The sequence below is a fragment of the Corapipo altera genome, unplaced genomic scaffold, assembly GCF_003945725.1.
Source record: "Corapipo altera isolate COAL_440 unplaced genomic scaffold, ASM394572v1 53, whole genome shotgun sequence".
In the NCBI taxonomy this organism is placed as follows: Eukaryota; Metazoa; Chordata; class Aves; order Passeriformes; family Pipridae; genus Corapipo; species Corapipo altera.
In genome coordinates, this window is record NW_020884900.1 from 7,159,607 (window position 1) to 7,178,799 (window position 19,193).

The 19,193-nt window shown below is 35.9% G+C and overlaps 1 protein-coding gene across 5 annotated transcripts in view; it reads left to right on the forward strand.

Annotated features, from left to right (window-relative positions):
• The window catches only part of DLG5 (discs large MAGUK scaffold protein 5), a 106,161-nt gene that overhangs the window by 80,590 nt on the left and 6,378 nt on the right, over positions 1-19,193 (forward strand). For 2 of the 5 annotated variants that reach the window (XM_027649427.1, XM_027649422.1), the window contains exons 17-31: positions 2,468-2,606; positions 4,453-4,600; positions 5,114-5,235; positions 6,266-6,355; positions 7,621-7,789; positions 10,748-10,825; positions 11,486-11,648; positions 12,540-12,673; positions 13,232-13,396; positions 13,758-13,941; positions 14,865-15,013; positions 15,323-15,493; positions 17,167-17,363; positions 18,078-18,221; positions 18,418-18,545. In XM_027649427.1, the coding sequence (XP_027505228.1) occupies positions 2,468-2,606; positions 4,453-4,600; positions 5,114-5,235; positions 6,266-6,355; positions 7,621-7,789; positions 10,748-10,825; positions 11,486-11,648; positions 12,540-12,673; positions 13,232-13,396; positions 13,758-13,941; positions 14,865-15,013; positions 15,323-15,493; positions 17,167-17,363; positions 18,078-18,221; positions 18,418-18,545 (2,181 nt within the window). The remainder of the gene's footprint in view (positions 1-2,467; positions 2,607-4,452; positions 4,601-5,113; positions 5,236-6,265; positions 6,356-7,620; positions 7,790-10,747; positions 10,826-11,485; positions 11,649-12,539; positions 12,674-13,231; positions 13,397-13,757; positions 13,942-14,864; positions 15,014-15,322; positions 15,494-17,166; positions 17,364-18,077; positions 18,222-18,417; positions 18,546-19,193) is intronic. The other 3 variants (XM_027649424.1, XM_027649425.1, XM_027649426.1) reach the window with 3 other exon arrangements.

Sequence of the window (19,193 nt, forward strand, 5' to 3'; positions counted from 1 at the left end):
TGGTTTTTTGTAAGTCTTTCTATGTGTGTAAATAATTTTGTACATCTTACCTGAAATCCAGAGGGTGTTAGGCACATTACACTAAAAAGATGAATTGTTTATGAGGATATGATATAATAATATAGTTCAAAATCAGCATATAATTTGTTAGAATAAGCACCTGTGCTGAGAAGATGGTGGGTCATGTCTTGACAGAGTAGATGGATGAAAAATTTTTGATTCTGGGAAGAAGAACCTATTTAAATGACTGCATTGTCTAAAGTGACATAATCAATAACATTGTTTCAGGTCTACTGTCTCAGATTTGCTCAGGTGGCAGACAGAGACTCTTTTTTCTTTCCCAACTCAAAACTGACATGTATAAAAGTGTTATTTTTGTTTCTATGTAATAACATCATAATTATTTAGAATTTTGTATTCATTGCCCATACTTGTTTATACCTGGATAATCCCACCTGTTCATGGAACTTTAGAAGCAATACAGACAGCAGAGCTGAATTAGAAGTAGTACAGGGTTTGGAGCTATATTCTGCACATTTTTAGGGAAAAAGAGAGCTTTAAAACTCTATGTAAGTGCTGCTCAGCAAAAATGAAAACATAGCTGTATTACCAACACTGTTACCAGCACAATCCAAAATGGTCCATACTAGCTACTTGCAGAAAATGAACTTTTTCCCAGCCAAAACCAGCACAACAAATGACAGAAAAGCATAAATGTTTAATGTTGTAGCTGAAATCAGCAGATTTATTTTGAGTAGGTCTGACATGCAGTAGGGCTAAGAGAAAGGTCACAAGTTTTCATCAAGAACTGCACTGGAAAAAGTGAAAGAGAGCATATTCTAGTGTCATGTTTTAGCACATATATAACAACAAAACAAGACTGAGATATTGAACACATTTAAAGATGGGATGTTTGTTTTATGTGGAATATCAAGTTGATCCATTAGCACTGATAGTCCCATGCTTCATTGTAGTGCATTGTCATGAGCATATGCACTCTCCTGGTTATATGAGTAAAGAGTTTCCAGCTGTGACAAGGGCACATGTAGGTGGGGGCTTACGCCTAAGAGATTTGTTAGCTGGAACAGAGGGTTGGTTTTGGCACTCACTGTTTAAGAGGCAAGAAAGGATATACAGGGACATATTGTGGTTGCTCCCACGTGGTGCCCAAGCGATGTTACAGATGTCAAGTAGGTGCTGATTTGAGCTAAAGAAGAAAACTGTATAGTAGAATTACAAAGTGATGATTTTTTTCTTTAACGTTACTGTATTAGTTAATCTTTTTTCTAGAGTTAAATTAGGAGTAAGTTCTACAAAACTTTTTTATTCTTCTTCCCTTAATTTCTCCTCTGTCTGCCCAGAAAATAGTTAGAGCTTTTTAACTCTAAAATTGTTGACTGAAGAGAACAAGTGATATCGTGCCTCAAAATGTGGACATAACTCACTCTGAAAATTTCTTTCTGGTGGAATTGTCCCTGTGCGTTGCAACTACATTGGGCTGTTGTGACAGTAGGGTCCAGTCAGCATGTACTCACTCCCAAAGTAGTATCTATATTCCAAAATACAGTGTAGTTGAATTTATAGCCATATTGGATGTTGTCAGTTTCCTTAGTTATGTATATACGCAGTTAATTTTGTGTACTTTGATAAGCTGATAAATTTAAGTGAACTTTAATCCCTGAATAGTAGGTGGTACAATTACTAGTACAGCTGTGGACATGATCAAGTACTGGTGTTCCAAGAAGGCACCTCTGCCTTTTAGAGTCTTTGTGCTCTCACTAACTCTTCATTTGATTAAAATACTGCTATCATAAAATCTGTAAGTATCTTTTCACTGATTATTTTTCACTTACTGCATACTCCAATCTAATATTTTATGTTGTACATTTGAAATGTTTAAACTCCGTGTGCTGAACCCTGCACTTGCAGCTCTCTAGCATCACAGTCAATATCATGTTTCTTAATTCACCAGTGTCTACTTGTTACATGCAGAAGTTGTGATGGTTCCAAAACCTGAATTGCTTGTTGAAGAGAGGTTGCTCCACATGTATCTGGATCTACAGGCTTAGAGGAAAACACTTTCTGGCTTGTTAGACAGATCTTCTTTACCAAACACTTGCAGTAGTAGTGGCTGAAATAACAATTGAAATGTCTTGTGAAAGCATTGTTTTAAAGGAGAAATGTATCTAAATGCTGGGTGTTCTACTGAAGGAAAATATATCAGTTAAGTTGCAAATATTGGCCTAAAATGAGTACAAAACAATAAAAAAGAATAACAAAGCAGGATGGAGGAAAAATGAGTAGAAGGGAGCAGCATCATTGAAAGACAGAGGTGTAAGAAGCAATGTGGTGGCACATTCTGGAACAGATGCTAAAAAGTTTGATGTTGCTTGCTGCCTTCACAGTTTTGCCATTTTATTCTTCTGAATCTCCAACTTCCTGTAATCAAATTTCTCTGATCTTGTAGGCACAGAAATATGCTCCAGCTAGTGAGGAACATCTGTCTCCAGAGCTACAGGAGTGGGCACCGTATTCACCAAAACGTTCTGCAAGGCACAGTGATGGCTTTGTGCCTGCTGCCTTATACACTGGCAGCATGTCAGCAGGTGAGTGGCACAACTCCTAACTACTTTCTAGGAATACCCCAAGGGACTTGTCCATATTGGGGATTTTTTGTTATAAGTAAAGAAAAAACATGACTCACAGAACTTATTTCCATGGTCTGTTGTAGTCTGAACATGGCCTGCTCAGCTTTTGGACTGTAAAGAAGTGAAACCTGTTTAAGAACCACTAAGACAGCTGTGTTTCATCAGTTTCTGTGCAGAGAAGTTTTGAGTACATTAGTGGAGAAAAACGTGTAGCCTATCCATTAGGGAGACAAGTAAGATTTCCAGTATTTTTGAAAGTGAACAGTAAATGGAGGTGTCCTAGGCTTTAGCTGCTTAATTTTTGAAATACTTCCAAGGAAAAAGATCTGATATTCAGGAAGTGCAACATATTAAGTTCTGCCTATTGGAAATCAAAAACTTGGGGTATCTGAAGTTGAGTGCCCAAACTGGTTGTGATCTTAATCTAAATTAAAGGTTAAATGCGAGTGTGCTTGCGATGCTGAGATGCTGAAGAGGGCTCACAAGCAGTTATATATATATATACAGTTACAAAAAAATAAAAAATATATAAATATATATATATCAGTATAATCAGGTGGAACAGAAAACAGCATATTGTCTCAGTTGATCAAACAGTTGTTGGTATTGAAGTTCATGTCAGCAGGTTTAGAATTGGCACAGACTAAACTGAGTGCTAAAGGAGGTGATTAGGTTATCGTATGCTAGTTACTTTGAAATAATCAAGAAACGTTTGGTAAATTACTCAGTTTTTAGTGTCTAATCTTAGATTCCAGTTTTCAGCAGTTGTATTATTAATCTTGAATTTCAAATGAAAACAATATTCATTTTATGAGTGTATTCTCCATTCTAGTAAAGCCCTATACTCCTGCAAGTTCTAGAAATTATGGAAGATTTTATTCTTACTGGAGACCATGAAGGTAATTGGTGTATCTGGAACAATGGATAGTCTCAAACCATGGTGTACCAGTCAGTTCAGAATGTAAAGACATGCTCAAGAGTAGCTCAGATCAAGAAACTTTTGCTCTACTTCAATTTCTTTTACTCGTTTCTCTCGTTTTCTCTCTCTCTTAATGATAGTAGAAAAAGTATTTAAAGGTATTATTTCTAATCTTTTAGTTAACCTTTATCTTAGTATGATACCTTTGCACAATAACTGAGTAAAGTCAAATCTACATTAGACAATATGAGTCTGTCTTGAAATGAGAACAAGTTTTTGCTATTGTATTCTGTACTACCAAATCATTTAGGGGGAAATTTTAAGATAGACTTTGGTTGATTACTGAAGGATGAGGGTACTTAAAAGAAGAGTTTGAGTAATAAGCTTCATAAATAAATACTGAAATACTAGAATTTCAAGTTACACTAGAAGTAGGAGTCATTGGGGCAACAAAAGAGAAGAACCAGAATAATTTTAGCTGCAGTCAGTTTAAGTACCAAACAAAAACTTGTGTGCCAGTCAGATGCATTTCAAAGAGAAATGCAGAATTTTCGTTGCTGTATAAAAACTTCCATACTTGAAAACAGAGGAAATCTTTTATTTACCAGTGCATATTAAAATTATATGCAGTGATTGGCTTAATTTTTGGTAATATAATCCACTTTATTCCTGTCTCATTAGAAAATTATAAACCAGATTTTAAACATGCATAAATTATCTAAAAGGTGTCCAATGGTACTTAATAACGTTATTTGTATGCCAATATTTTTATTTATCGTACATATAAATGTTAGAATACATAATTATAAAAACATTTAGGTATATTTTAACTCCGTAGTTTATATGCTAATAATGTTGGTAAGAATGTGCTTTTGTCATCTTAAGCAGGGACAGTACCAAGAAGCTTAGCACCGTGCCCTGCAGTGACTGCTGTCATGAGAAATCCAATCTATACTGCCTGGAGCCATAGAGTTCACACCAGCAATTGCCCATCAGTTGCCAGCCAAATATGTCATCAGCATCTGCATCCCAGGTGTTTTGAAATTTATATCTCCTTAACATTTTGTTTTCATTAGGATGAAATTGCTTCTGGTAGTTTGATACAGTGAAGATTGAAACACGCTGCTGCTGTGTGTTATTTTGATCCAGGGTTCTCAAAACCATTATTGCATATAGGTGCTGTGGCAGTTGCTTTCATGTTTTTCAGTAACTGATGGATTAGGTTTCACTGTGTCCCACTGACTGATACTGACAAAGTTTTTTAATTAACTGAAGAAATTAATTTTTTAAATTGACTAATTTCTAATATTTGTCCTTGCCAAAACAAATAAACCTTTCCCCCTTTTTATAGTACTTTACACTATTTTTCCTCTGACTTTTCTAAATTCATAAAATAATGGGACAATGGGGAAGTGGGAAGGAGAGAAGCATTTGTTTTATTGAGTAGCATGGGGTTAACCAAAATTTTTTGTTGGCCAGTTGCTGTTAGCTGCAGTTCTTTGCCCAGTTCTAACTGTTGCCCTATTGTCCTTTTCTTTTGATGTAGTTCGCAGCATCAAGGTCGCCTGAGTTTGGACCTAAGTCATAAACACTCCAATGACTACTCTGAAAATTCACGTACAAGAGCATCTCATGGCTCAAATTCATTACCATCTAGTGCCAGACTTGGTAACTAGCTTTTCTGTTTAATTTCCTGTGGGACTCTTATATATTGGAGACAAATAATAAATTCATTAAGTGCCCATGTTGTGGGATTGTCATAGCTAGCAAAGCTTAAAGGCTTCCTGTGTTCCTTTTCTTCATTTTTTTGTGAGTTTATGACTAAAAGTGTTCCCTGGAAGTAGCTGTGTTTAATCAGTTCTTACAGTTCTTTGAAATTCTCTATGTGTGTGAGTGATTCTCCTTTCTGTGCCTGTTACTCTTTGAAAGTACCCTTAGAGAGATGGGAGGCACAGCCAAAGGTTGAGGCTCAGTGAGGTGGAGGGAAGAAAAGAAAAGGAGAGAACCCCCTGAACAAAAACTCAAGGATGACTAATGACCTAATGTAAATTGTATTGTTTGAAGATAAGTTATGCTTATGTTTAGTTGATTGACATGTAAAATTGTTTATGCCTAACCTAATGATACCAAAGCAAATGCATGCTTTGTGGCAGTGATATTTTAACACTTTCGATTTATTTATATTTTAAATTATGTAATAACTGGGGGTTTTGTGCATGTTTGTGTTCCCTGTGTTCCATCAATGATTGGCAGTTGCATCTGAATAGAGCATGGTAGCTTTGTAACCACAGCAAAAAGGGGCATAATGGTTTGCAACCAATATCAATGATTATGTGTTCATCCAAGCAGAATGTAATCAGAATAATTAAATGCCTTTTGCAAAGTCCCATGGATTCTTAGTAAACAGAGATGTTAGATCTTGCTTGGACTTCAAGTTAAGTTTCATTTGATAGGAAAATGCTCAACATATTTTTTCACAGAAGAATGAACAGTGCATTTTGCTACATAGCTGCATTGTGCGCTGTTTATACTGACTGTGTAATCAAGATAATTCACTAGAAATATGATATTCACAATTACGACTTGATCATTCAAAAGCCATTTTAATGCTCATTGAAGAAGTAGAATCTAAATGTACTTTTTTGTTTGTAGTTGCTTTTACTTCTATCATTGTAATGTTTCCTTGTTTTAAAAATAGGTTCTTCAAGTAACTTGCAATACAGAACAGAAAGAATTAAGATCCCTTTAACACCGAGATATCCAAGGTCCATGATGGGCTCTGACAGAGGTGAATTATTTCATAAATAATTTTAGTCACACTGTTTTCTGTACTACCAATACAAAGCCTTTGCAGTTGTTAAATCAGATTGCACTGAAATCTAAAATGACAGTTTTATTAAGGTTTCAAAATCTGCATTTTGCCACAGAAATGTTAAAAAAACCCAAGAAAAACCTTTCTAATGTAAGTTGTTTTTTCTGTTAGTTGACTAGAGTACATGGCACACTAAGTAAAAGTGCAGACAAAAAGTAAGAGTAAGCATTGCTTACTCTTATGTATGAGTATGTTTTATAGTTGTACTTTCTTCTAGAATGATGCCTTGAAAGTTTTAACAGCGAAATGACCTGCATTTTTTCATTCTTTAGGTATATTATTTTACTATTAGATCACTGATTGTAAATTATATTTTGAAATGCAGTGAAAATATTTCAGTACTTCATGCAAAACTACTTGGTGGAGGCTGTTTAAAGGCACGATACAAACAGTGGTTGAAGTGCTGTAGAATTAAGGGTTTGCTGACAAGCAATTGGCAGCTCCTCACTACCATGACTGCTCAAATGTTCTGTAACCTTAAAGTACTGTATGCAGTGCTTTTCCTAACTGGGCAAGTATAATTCTTAAAAATAGCTTTTATTTGTGGTTAGTAATTTGAGGTTTATTTTTTCTCGCTTTTCAGAGGAAGCAAACTGTTTGTGTCAGGGCATTTGTTCAGTAGATTACTTAGGGAGGGTACAACCAGGGTAAGGATGCTAAGTCATGTCAAACTGGTTTGAAATTTCAGAACTTTCCTGTCTCTGTGTATGATTCATGCTGGATGCTAGGGTTCTGTTATTTTTTTGAATAATATATCTCCTATGAAAAGGGAAGGGCTGCACATAAATATTTTATTTGAAAATAAACGTACATATTAAATTTTTATTTTACCTCTCCTTTCCTGTTTTGTATTATTTTTCTTTAACTTTGCCTTGCTAAGTCTTTTCAGACATGCTTATGGTGTAGCTTATCTGTAACCTTGTCTCCTGTTGAGCATGGCAGTAGTTGTATGCACACTTAGAGAGGACAGATTTAACATGTAGTCATGAAGGACAGTAAATTTGCACTGTCTGAAATTAGTTACCTGGTCTCCCTAAGCTCCTTGCATGACTAATAGAACTAGTGAACAGTCAGTCCTCTTTCTTGTCTCACATGGGTGTGGTGTGTTTCACTGTGTCTGTGTAGATCTGCAAACAGTGACAGATACAGGACACTAAAACTCAACTGTTGACTTTTCTTAGGCTCCTTGTCACACTCTGAATGTAGCAGTCCCAGCTTGATAACTCCTCCCCAGTCACCTCTTAACTTGGAAACGTCTTCCTTCGCCAGCAGCCAGTCTCAGAACTCTCTTTCTACGCTCCCTAGGATTTCCATTAGCCCAGTATCTATTGGAGAACGTAGGAAAGATAGGTAAGGTCCCCACCTTTTTTGTTTTTAATACAAATGTATCTGAGGAAATTTTGTGCGTTTATTAAGCTGAAGGAACGTGAAAATTTAATTTAAATTACAAATATGTAGGTGCAGAGGTACGTCTCAGGTCCTGTTTGTCAGTGTTTTTATTTTCTTTACCAAGTATGTAAGAGAACTTTTTGTGGATTTTTAAAATAAGTGATTTCAAAAAGGTTTTGTTTCTTCTGTGTCTAAATTGGAATACACTCCTTCAGCTGAACTACCTCAGATGCTTATTTATGATAGCCTTGTTCTGTGCTCCGGAAATCTAAACAAAATTAAGACTTAATATCTGATAACTAAATATCAGGTGCCTTAGCATTGCAGAATATGTGCTCTAACCACTGTGCCTTGATTCAATATAGCCAGATAACATAAAAAATTGAGGGCATAACTGTGGAAGAACATATCCACGTGTACAGATGCAATTTTACTATCTTGACTGATCCTTTTGGCTGTACCTGGACCACTGCTAGTAGCATTAAGTATATGTGTAACTGCCTGCAGAATTTGAATCTGACTTGATGGTTTTCTTAAAAGCATGTACTTTGTGTTTTAACGACTACCTGTATCTCCTGGTGAGCCTTTTCAAGATACATTGTTTATGGTATCAGTCTTGGACATCTGTTTTCATTTTATCATGATCTGGCTAAACTGAATATATGAAAGTCTGTACAAATTCAAAGCACAGAACAGTAAGACACAAATTTGGATCAGGTATTTATTTACAATAAGGCAGCTGAATGCCATTTCAGCAGTATAAAGGAGCTGTGATGTGTTGGAATAGATTACATTTATGTGGACTTCAAGACCCCATTGTGTACTTAATTTATGTAAAAGCACTGACCATAAAAAATGTGAATGATAAAGTGATAAGGATATTCTGTATTCTGACTTTTCTGGTAGTAATAAAAAGTTATCCACAAAATGCTATATGAAATTTTTGTCTTGTTTAAAGAATTTGTGATTAAGTTATTGTAGTAATTCTAGAATGTCTTATGTACAAAGGAAAGTGTTTCTTTGAAAGGAAATGTAAAGAGGTTTTTGTGAATTTTCATTCTTTCTTAATTCAGTGTGACTTTTTTACTACATATACTCAGTGTGTTCTTGTATAAATGTTCCTCTAATTGCAAATTGCAAGTCAGATGTCTTTTCTCTTTCACATGACTAATGATTAGTGTTCAGCTGAACAAGCTGGGGTTTTGACATCCCTATATCTTTATGTCTTTGAGCACAAGATACATCAGGTGATTGAAGTTCCAGGTTCCAGCCCGATTGCTCTTGCTGTGCTTATGTACAAACCATACTCTAGATTGATTTTCTAAAAAGAGTATAATTCTAAGGTTTACTTGTGGGTTTAAAAAAAGAAAACAAAACCAAACCAAAAAAACTAACAAACACAAAGAGTTCTTAATTTAGGAAAGTAGGTACTTAAATCTATCCTAAGACAATGTCTGAAGATGCCTACATAGCATTGTAAATGGGTTTTTTTGTCTTATAATCTTTCTATTCCCCACAAAATACAAATAATTCACTTGGCCTTTCCCCAGATAAAATTAATAATAATACAGATTAAAAAAATAAATCAATATTTCTGTTTATCCTGCTGATTTTAATTTAAATGAAAATTAAAAGATCTGCTCACTTAAGACTTTTGCTCTAATCAGTGTTTAGTGATTCTGGCAGACAGTCTGAATATTATAGAAAAGTGTGCTTCACTTGATTTTAATAACACTACTTATCAAGTAAGACACCTTTTTAATGTTATCATTCTTTTTTTCTTTATTATTGATTCTCTACTACATGCATAGTTATCTTTCATTTTGTATTTACTGGAATTCTAAGGTAGGATCCTATGTAATTTGTATAGTTTTGATTCCTTCTTATTCCAATCCAAAGCAAACAAACTGAAGATGGAAGAGCAGAAAGGTACAATAAACAAAATCCAGACAGATGTAATTTTAGTTTTTAATGAGATAGTATGCCTTGATAAGTTTTGTTACATTAGGAATCTTCATATAACATCATGACTTACATGCTCATAATGAGTGGAAAAAAAATAAAGTTCATTAATTCTCGTTTTCTGTGAGTTATTGGAGTTTAGCTAATTTAGGCTACAAGCAAAAAATATGAGCTTCAGCAATAAGTAAATCTTATCTTCACTACGTTGATAGACAAGTGCTGAGGGCATTACCTGTAACAGTGATATAAGATGACAGAGTCAAAGAGTTACATTTGTGTCAGCAACCAGTCTTTATCTTATATGCCTTCATAAGCTGGGAAACTATTATTAAGGCTACCAGATGGATACCTTCAAAGACTGTGGCAACATGCATAATTATGAAACAATGTTCCCTTCACTCTGCCCCCAGCCCCACATCCTATTCTTCCCAAAAATACCTTTCCTCAACCTGGTTCACATTAGTGGAAGTGAGTGAAGTCCAGTTAACTTTTCTGGTCTCTGAACAGCACAATAAAATAGTTTAAGCAGTTGGCACAATTTAGAGAATGTCTATGATATAATAAAATGTTAGGAAAGAAAATATTCAAATTAGTGCATGTCAAATGCATTATAGTGGTACTAAAATAAAAAATACACCACACATGATGCCCAAGCTGTTTCATTCACAGTGAACTCAACTGTTAGTATCTGGTGATGCCTCTTGCTGTGTAGATGTTATTAAGTTTATAGTCGTATAAACCAGGACTTTTTAGAAGGCTACTGTTTCTTTATACATGGCATGAATGGACCAGCCCTATTTGTACAGGTGGATACATCCCAAATATGGGGGGAGGAAAGAGGACTGTATCAGGGTTTTCCTTTGTATAAACCATTTTCTTGTTATACTTACTAGTGTCTTACTGCTGTTTGTCTTGTTCTAAGTGCTCTTGTCTTCTCAAATCTTCTACATCTTTCAGATATCTGTTCCGTAATAGGTCTTTTCTGAGAATCCCTGTGGCTCCTAGGCCTAGGTTCTCATCACTAAGGAGTTTGAGGTTGGCCTGATCTAAGGTTGTCCTTCTCGAGCAGTATTGCGCACTTTGTGCTTTTTTTACATGTTTGGATAATTGCCCTGAGGAGAATTTGCATGGTAATTGTAATGCTACCATGCAAACTGCTGTCTTAATGGCTTGAGTTTGCAACTGCTTAATTTTCATTACTAATTTATGTTTTCCAGCTTACAAATATGAAATATGATATTTGTGCATTGTTGTCCTTTGGTTTGCCACCTTATTATTCATTATGTTTATTTTCACTGGCAGTGAAGACTCCCAGCATTTTTATTTGTAACATACCTTTCTGGAATATGGTTTGTAAATGACATATTATATACAGTGTTTCAATTACTTTCATATAATATGCATTTGGAAGCTTTTTTCCTGCCAACTTCATGACCATACAATTTCTAATTCATATTTACCATAATTTTTAGAACAGTCATGTACCTGGTATACATTTACTTCTGCCACTGTACATTGCATGGTGTTACAGGAATGCATTTAAGACATTTGACAGTAGTGGTTTTTTTAAGTACCTGTTTAAACCTATTTTATTATTACAGTTCAGACAGACGTAAAGTATTGCATGTACTTTGACATTTGTGATGGTTCAAGTGCAACTGTTTCCAAATCACTTTTAACTATCTCCTCTAAAAGGCCCTACATGGAAGAGCCACGTCATGTTAAAGTGCAGAAGGGTTCTGAGCCACTAGGGATTTCCATTGTGAGCGGAGAGAATGGTGGAATATTTGTCTCTAAAGTAACAGGTGGGAGCATTGCCCATCAAGCTGGCCTTGAGTATGGTGATCAGTTACTAGAGGTAATTGTCTGCTTACTATTCCTATGGCTTAATGAATCAGTTTGTATGACTGCAGCCATAACTGTCTTCCCCAAAACATTATGTTGTGAAAGCTTGTGCGCTGTGAGATGTAGAGAACAGTACTCTGTCTTGTAATATTCCATAACTGTGATTGTTGTGACTTTTTTCAGGTTTATCATAAAAATACTGTCTTTTGATGGTAGATCTACATTCCATTTTATATAAATATAAATAATTTTTAAGCAAGCTAGTTTCAGTACTTAAAACAATATAGTCTCAACACCATACTCTGCCTGGTAAGGTGAGTAAATATTCCAGCAACTGGCTTTTACTGAGTTTAATGCTGCTGTTGCTGTGCCATATCCTTAGCTGAGACACCCAATTAAAAAGTTACTCAGGTAGGCTCAGTCATATTGTTGCCTAGGGTATTAGATAAACACATGGAGTAGCATCTTGTAAAGTATAGAGCTGCTTTGTAAATGTTAGATCATGTTAAAGCATCTTCTATTGCACAGTGTGTTTATGATGCTAAAATAGACCCGAGTAGATCTGAATTTATCTTTAAATTCTGAATTTACTCAGAGTTGTGATCTGAATCAACTTCTGTTTAATCAGTGATATCAAATTATAGCACAACTCAGAATACATGTCTTTTAACAATGCAAAAATTGTTAAACTCATGGTCAGGTTACCAAACATTTTAAAATTATGGTGATTCCTTCCAAGCAGTAAACTCTAGGAATCATAATATAGCTGCGTTTTCATTGTCCTATTTACTCCTGTGAAAATAAGTCAGCATTTAGACATGAAACTAATTAGAAAACTGCAAGAATGATTTTGCTAGTTTTCATTGGAAAACTTGACATCCTGGCTTGTGCAATTTTTCCGTAGTTTAATGGAATAAATTTGAGGAATGCTACAGAGCAACAGGCTCGACTAATCATTGGACAGCAGTGTGACACCATCACTATTCTGGCTCAGTACAACCCACATATGTATCAACTTGGCAATCATTCACGATCAAGGTAAGGCTGCCTAGACTTGGAAAAAAGACAGCTCTTCTGTCCATGCAATCATTTAGCTAGTAGCCAACTTCTGTACATGTAATATGTTCGCAAACGTGAGCACGTTTCTGGTGATGAGAAGTGTAATTGCTTAGAAAAGTAATGTGTGAATATGTGCCTGTCAAAAACAAAAGAAAAATGCTCGATGCATCTAACTATATTTCTCTCTTTTGTTTGGGCACAGTCCTTAAATATACTAAACTAAAACCCAGGATGACTTCTTCCTTGAATTGTGACATTGTAGTACTTGAAATCTTTTTTCTTCTTTTTTTTCATAACTGGAATTTCCAAAAGCTAATTAGAGAAGGCATATGACCTAGTGAAATTACCCATCCTATTTTGATGCATGATTACACTTCGAAACAGAGCTTTATCTTTCTCTTAGACTTAGAGTGGCATGCTGGTTTGGGTTTTTTCACCCTTAATTTAAAATTGATTTACAGCCAAATTAAAAATTGAGTGGAAAATATTTGGCATTAGCCCACCAGTCTTTTATTCTGTCTTTTTTTCCCCTCATAGTTCTCGCCTAGAACCTGTGAGTAATCATTCCACCCCTCAAGGCAGTGGAGCTGCAACACCTGACAATCATTCCGTAATCGATACTGTGAGTGAACAGGATGAAGGAACAATGACACCACCATCCAAACAAACCACTCCAACTACAAGTCCCCGAAATTCCTTAAGGTAGAGAGTAAAACTTTTGTCTTAAAGGAAAATAAGGGTCAGAGCGGATGTGGAGGGTATTAAAAAACAAAGTTTACTTTTGTGAATGCTGTGTCTGGTTGAAATAAGTCAGCAGACAAGTTAAGTAGACCCCAGGATAAAAGTACATGTTTTCAGACAGCTTCTGAAAGATGGCATCTGTTAGTGAAGAAAGTTTACTACAAGAATGGTTTAGTTGAAACGGTGATGTTTGTCATGTAAGATTGTGTCTGTAGGTGACCTATTCTATTTATGTAAATAGATATTCTTCAGATGACTAGTTGATTGTATACAATGCAAGTTTTTAAATTCTAGTATACATGTTATTTCTTTCTGTCACAAGGGGCCCTGTGGACACAAACAAAAGGACCCCTGAACCTAGAACTGTTGTTGTTAAAAAATCCCAAGTCGATCTTGGGATCCAGATATGTGGTGGAAACTTGTATGGAATATTTGTCTCAGATGTAGATGAGGATAGCCCAGCAAAAGGACCTGATGGACTAGTCTTGGGTGACATGATCCTTGAGGTAAGCTCTTAAGAGAAGTGTGCAGCATACTGACAAAGTGGCTGGGATGGTCTAAAGAGGGAGGTACCAAGTACTGTGCTGTCCCACTGTGAGAAATGTTCTGTGAATGTTTAGTTCCTGCCACAAAACCTGGGTAAGAATGATGAGAATGCATAACCCACATTTTGACTGCAACACATGTAGAGTGGATGATGTGGACCTGGAGAATTATCACTGTTGATGGCACAAGATGCCTGGAAGTTTGAAGGACTCACGTATGACCACTTGGAATTATAAACATCTCCTCCCTTCATCTAAATAGGAATCTTTGAATCCAATTACTGTACATAGGGAAAGGCAAGGATATGAAAGATTGCAAAACAGAGAATAATAATAATCTTATTACTGTGAAATTCTAATGAGACTTTAGGGAAAACCATATCATGTGTCTTTGACTCTGCTTTCTGCATCTGAATATTTGTTTACTTGTCAGAACTGCTAAGATGATAAACACATTTGTATTTATGAGCTTTTCAGATGCAACTGAGTACTGAGACTCTCCCATTGCACCTCTACTACCGAGATGGAGATGTTTATGACTTCCTTCAGACCACTTGCTTTTCCTAAAAATATTAATTTTTTTTCAGTGTGAATTTTATGATTTTCAACTTACACTTGGTAAACTTTTTAAAGAAGTGCAGGCACTCTCACTGTGCATGGCTGCTGTGTGCACTTCAATTTTTTTTTCCAATGTAATGTCTCAGTCTCCTGCTAGACGTCTTAAGGTGCAAACTGTACTAGAGTTAAATGACAAGATTTACTTGTATATAGAGCCTGCCAGTGAGAAAAACGATGTAATTTTGCATGTTTTTCAAGCTCACCTGGTTTTATTGCTTGTTAAGATACAATTTCACACCCAGGGGTTTCTGTTTTGTGTTTTGCAGTATGGGTCCATTGATATGCGAAATAAAACAGCAGAGGAAGCTTATCTTGAAATGTTGAAGCCTGGAGAAAACATCAAAATAAAGACTCAATACAGAATAGAAGAGTTTAATAAAATAAAAGAGCTTCCTGGAGATGGATTCTACATCAGGTATTTGAGCATGACTGGTAATGACAGCATAAGGCTGTTAGGATAGTGTGCAGACCACCACGAGATAGGTGATACATCAGTTCTGCCACATTTTTTAAAATTTGAAGTTTACTAATTTGTCCTAGCTAGTCTTTGGTGGCTAGGACACAATCTTTTGTATAGTAAGTCTGCATGTTTCGCTGTAAACTTGTTTGTTCTTGAAATGTAGAGCGTACCACTGATCTGTTAACTTTTCAAAAAAGGTATGTGTGTTCTTCCCTTGAGTTGATGGAGACTGGTTGTAGAGCCTATTTATATCTTCCTTTCCAGAGCACTTTATGACCGTCTGGCAGAGGTGGAACAGGATTTAAGCTTTAAAAAGGATGACATTTTGTATGTGGACGACACTCTACCACAGGGAAATTTTGGTTGCTGGATGGCTTGGCAGCTAGACGAGAATGCTCAGAAGCTGGAAAGAGGACAGATTCCAAGTAAATATATGTGAGTGACCTTGGTTACAGTACTTATCTTTAAAAAGTATTTGCCTTTAGAAGTCTGACTAGAGAGATGTGATTTAAAATACTTCTTTGCTTCTCTTCTTTCTGGGATATAGTAGTTCTTAGATGTCACTTTAAGTATGCATATTTTAATAACATTGAATTAAATATATTGCTCTATCAAGTTGTTTTAAATGGTAAACTAGTAATGACAATGTCCTGGGGTGCATCAGGCAAAACATCGCCAGCCAGTCGAGGGAGGAGATTGTCCCACTCTGCTCTGCACTGGGGCGACCTCACTTTGAATATTGTGGCAGTTTTGGGCACCACAATATAAGAAAGATATTAAACTATTAGCGAGCGTCCAAAGGAGGGCTATGAAGATGGTGAAGGGCCTTGAAGGGAAGCCATGTGAGGAGTGGCTGAGGGCACTTGGTCAGTTCAGCCTGGAGAAGAGGAGACTGAGGGGAGACCTCATTGCAGTCACAGCTTCCTCATGAGAGGAAGAGAAGGGACAGACACTGATCTCTTCATTCTCATTACCAGTGACAGGATTTGAGGAAGTGGCATGAAGCTGAGTTAGAGGAGGTTTAGGTTGGATATTAGGAGAAGGTTTTTCACCCAGAAGATGGTTGGGCACTGGAACAGGCTCCCCAGAGAAGTGGTCACAGCACCAAGCCTGCCAGAGTTCAAGAAGCATTTGGACAATGCTCTCAGGTACATGGTGTCACTCTTGGGGTGTCCTGTGCAGGGCCAGGAGTTGGACTCAATGATCCTGATGGGTCCCTTCCAGCTCATCATATTCTCTGATACTATGATTCTGTGATTCAGTCTAGTGATAGATAATACCGATAACAAACATGAGAGTAACCACAGCAAAAATATCCTTGAATCCAAGGTTGGTTATCACTGTCATTCTTGGGAAACATCAGTGTTTTTAGTTATGTGTGGACAGCAATGTTGGTATAAGACTATGTACCCACTTCAGTCTCGTGGTGTTGATATAGCAGCTAAGAGGAGGATAGGAGGATGTGGTAACTAAAATTTTTACGTTGTCACTGAAATCAGTTGTTATCACCTAGTAATTTTTTTTTTTTTTAAGAGTACTGGTTTTCTGGTTTCCTTTTCTTCTAGTAGTCTTCTCTCCATGTCATAATGCAATATTCATCCTGACTTCGGGATATTCCACATATGTGGAATGTGTGGAAGTACAATATATACATACAGACACATACACATCATTGATAGGCTTGTTCCCAGAAGATGGGTGGTAAAACCAACTGCACTATACATGTTATGTGGCCAAAATATTTGTGATGATATAAAATCGGACTACACAAAACTTTTATTTTGAGTCGCTAATGAGTTATTTGTGAGGATGAGCATAACATGCAGCTTCACAGAAAGAATGGGATCTTCACTTCTGTGAGAGGCTGCCTTTATTGGCAGATAGGTTTCCTCAGATAGAATTCTGAGGAAATTGTGGCAGTGTGAAGTTATCAGATACTTTTTATTTGGTTTATGTTATTGTTTGTTTTGGATTGAGTTTCTGTAATGGTACTCAGGCCAAGGCTTGAGAGAAGCATTTCAAGTATGTCCCAAAAGCAGCGGTGATACTGTCAAAAAAATTTAAAAAGATAAGTTTAAATACCATCCATTTGGTCTGTCTCATTATAGGATGGATCAGGAATTCTACAGGAGACACAGCATGTCTGAGGCTAAAGATGAAAACAGTTCATCTAAGACATTGTCAGCAGCAGCACGGAGGTCATTCTTCAGAAGAAAGCACAAACACAAGCGAAGCGGTTCCAAAGATGGAAAAGATTTACTGGCTCTTGATACAATCAGTACAGACTCAATTCCTTTCTTGGATGGCAAGTACCTTTGTTACACTTGGGAGGCAGTTCCTTTCCTTCTCTTTAATTTTTAATCAACTGCAACACAACACACCAAATAATGTTACTTTCTGGTTGCTCTGAATACAATTGGTGATTATTACTTTTAATAACATGGTTTTTTCTATTAAATTATGAGCCAGAGTGTTTCAAATTAATTTTTTGGTAGTTTATTCCTAGACCTATTGGCATACTATTTCATTTGGAGAGGGAGATTCTTTTTGAAGCATAGTTTTGATCTTCCTTTCAATTATTTTATTTCTGTCCAGGTTACTTAGTCTAGAGAGAAATCCTGCACATCACTCAAAAAATCTACACTTCTATTTCTTCACTCCTTTACAAAAATCATGTTGATTGCAATGCTTACGTCTTTTTAAGAGCTCGACAAGTCAAGCCAGAGACACCAAATATTGTGTATTGTTTACACTTTCCAGGATGATTGGTTTTAGTCTGTATGAAGGTGGGGAGTTCAATTTTTCTAATGGAACACCAAGTTCAATTAGAAAAATGTCTATTTTAAGCCGTTAAGTGGAAAAATTGCAATAATGACTGAACACTTTTTGTACTTGTAAAGGCCTTTAGCCCTTGCAAGGGAGATGTTCTCGTAATTACTTTTAGGGTGCTTCTGCTTATTTGAGGAATACCAGGAAAATAATTTATACTTCTACAAGTAAATCTCTTCTGTGTGTGTAGATTCTGCAAGTTTGGCATATCAGCGTGTTCAGAAAGTGGACTGTACTTCTCCTAGACCTGTCCTTATTCTAGGACCTTTACTTGATGCTGTGAAAGACATGTTGGTCAAAGAATCCCCGGGAAAGTTTTGCAGATGTCCTCTTGGTAAGTATGCAAATATAACCAATTTATTCATACCTGGAATACATGATAGTAACCTCTACATAAGTTAACTAAATGATAAAACAAAAATGGATAAAACCCCCAAGAATCTGAATTTGCAGACAGTGTTTTTTCTTAGCTTTGTTCTGTGCCTAAGGAATAGTAATGAAAGTGGATCTCTTCTGGTTCTATGAAACAGAGGTTATGAAAGCTTCCCAGCAAGCCATTGAACGAGGTGTGAAGGATTGTCTGTTTATTGATTATAAACGGAGGAGTGGACATTTTGATGTGACAACTGTAGCCTCAATAAAAGAGATAACAGAAAAGGTGAGTCAATTTTAATGCTGTAGTTCTTTGTACAGTTTACAGTATGAAGTCATACTATGTTGGTGGGTGGAAATTAACTTATTATTGCTATCCGTTAAGACATTTAGGGAATTCTTCCCCAGGCTGCTGAATAAAATAAAACTTATTTCACTTTGGCATGTAACTGTTTATAGATTATTTTATGCAAACTCACCTTTATAGAAACTAGAAATGTCCACATTTTTCTACAGTATTATTAAATAAAGTTAGAAATCATTGTCTTAAATTCCACTCTCTATCCCTGCCAAACAAGGATTTAATTTTTTTTGAACTATTCAATTTAATGCAGTCGTATATAAATAAACATGCTAATAATCCTGGAGACAGATATTACCTTAAGTCTGCACATTCCTTATGGTTTTCAGTCGAACCATGCAGAAAGTCCTATTAACACTTTTGTTGTCTTATGATTTTTGAAAGAGAAAATTAATAGGAGTATTTAAACTTGACAAAATGTATATTGCATATATTTCAATTTTAGTTTTCATTTCATTAGTTCTTCAAGTACTTTTTTTTCTATCAATGCATGCTTTTGGTATTATGAATGGAATTTCTTGCAGTTTTTCATCTTCTGTCTTTTGTTATTAATCCTTTGGGTACAAATTGCTT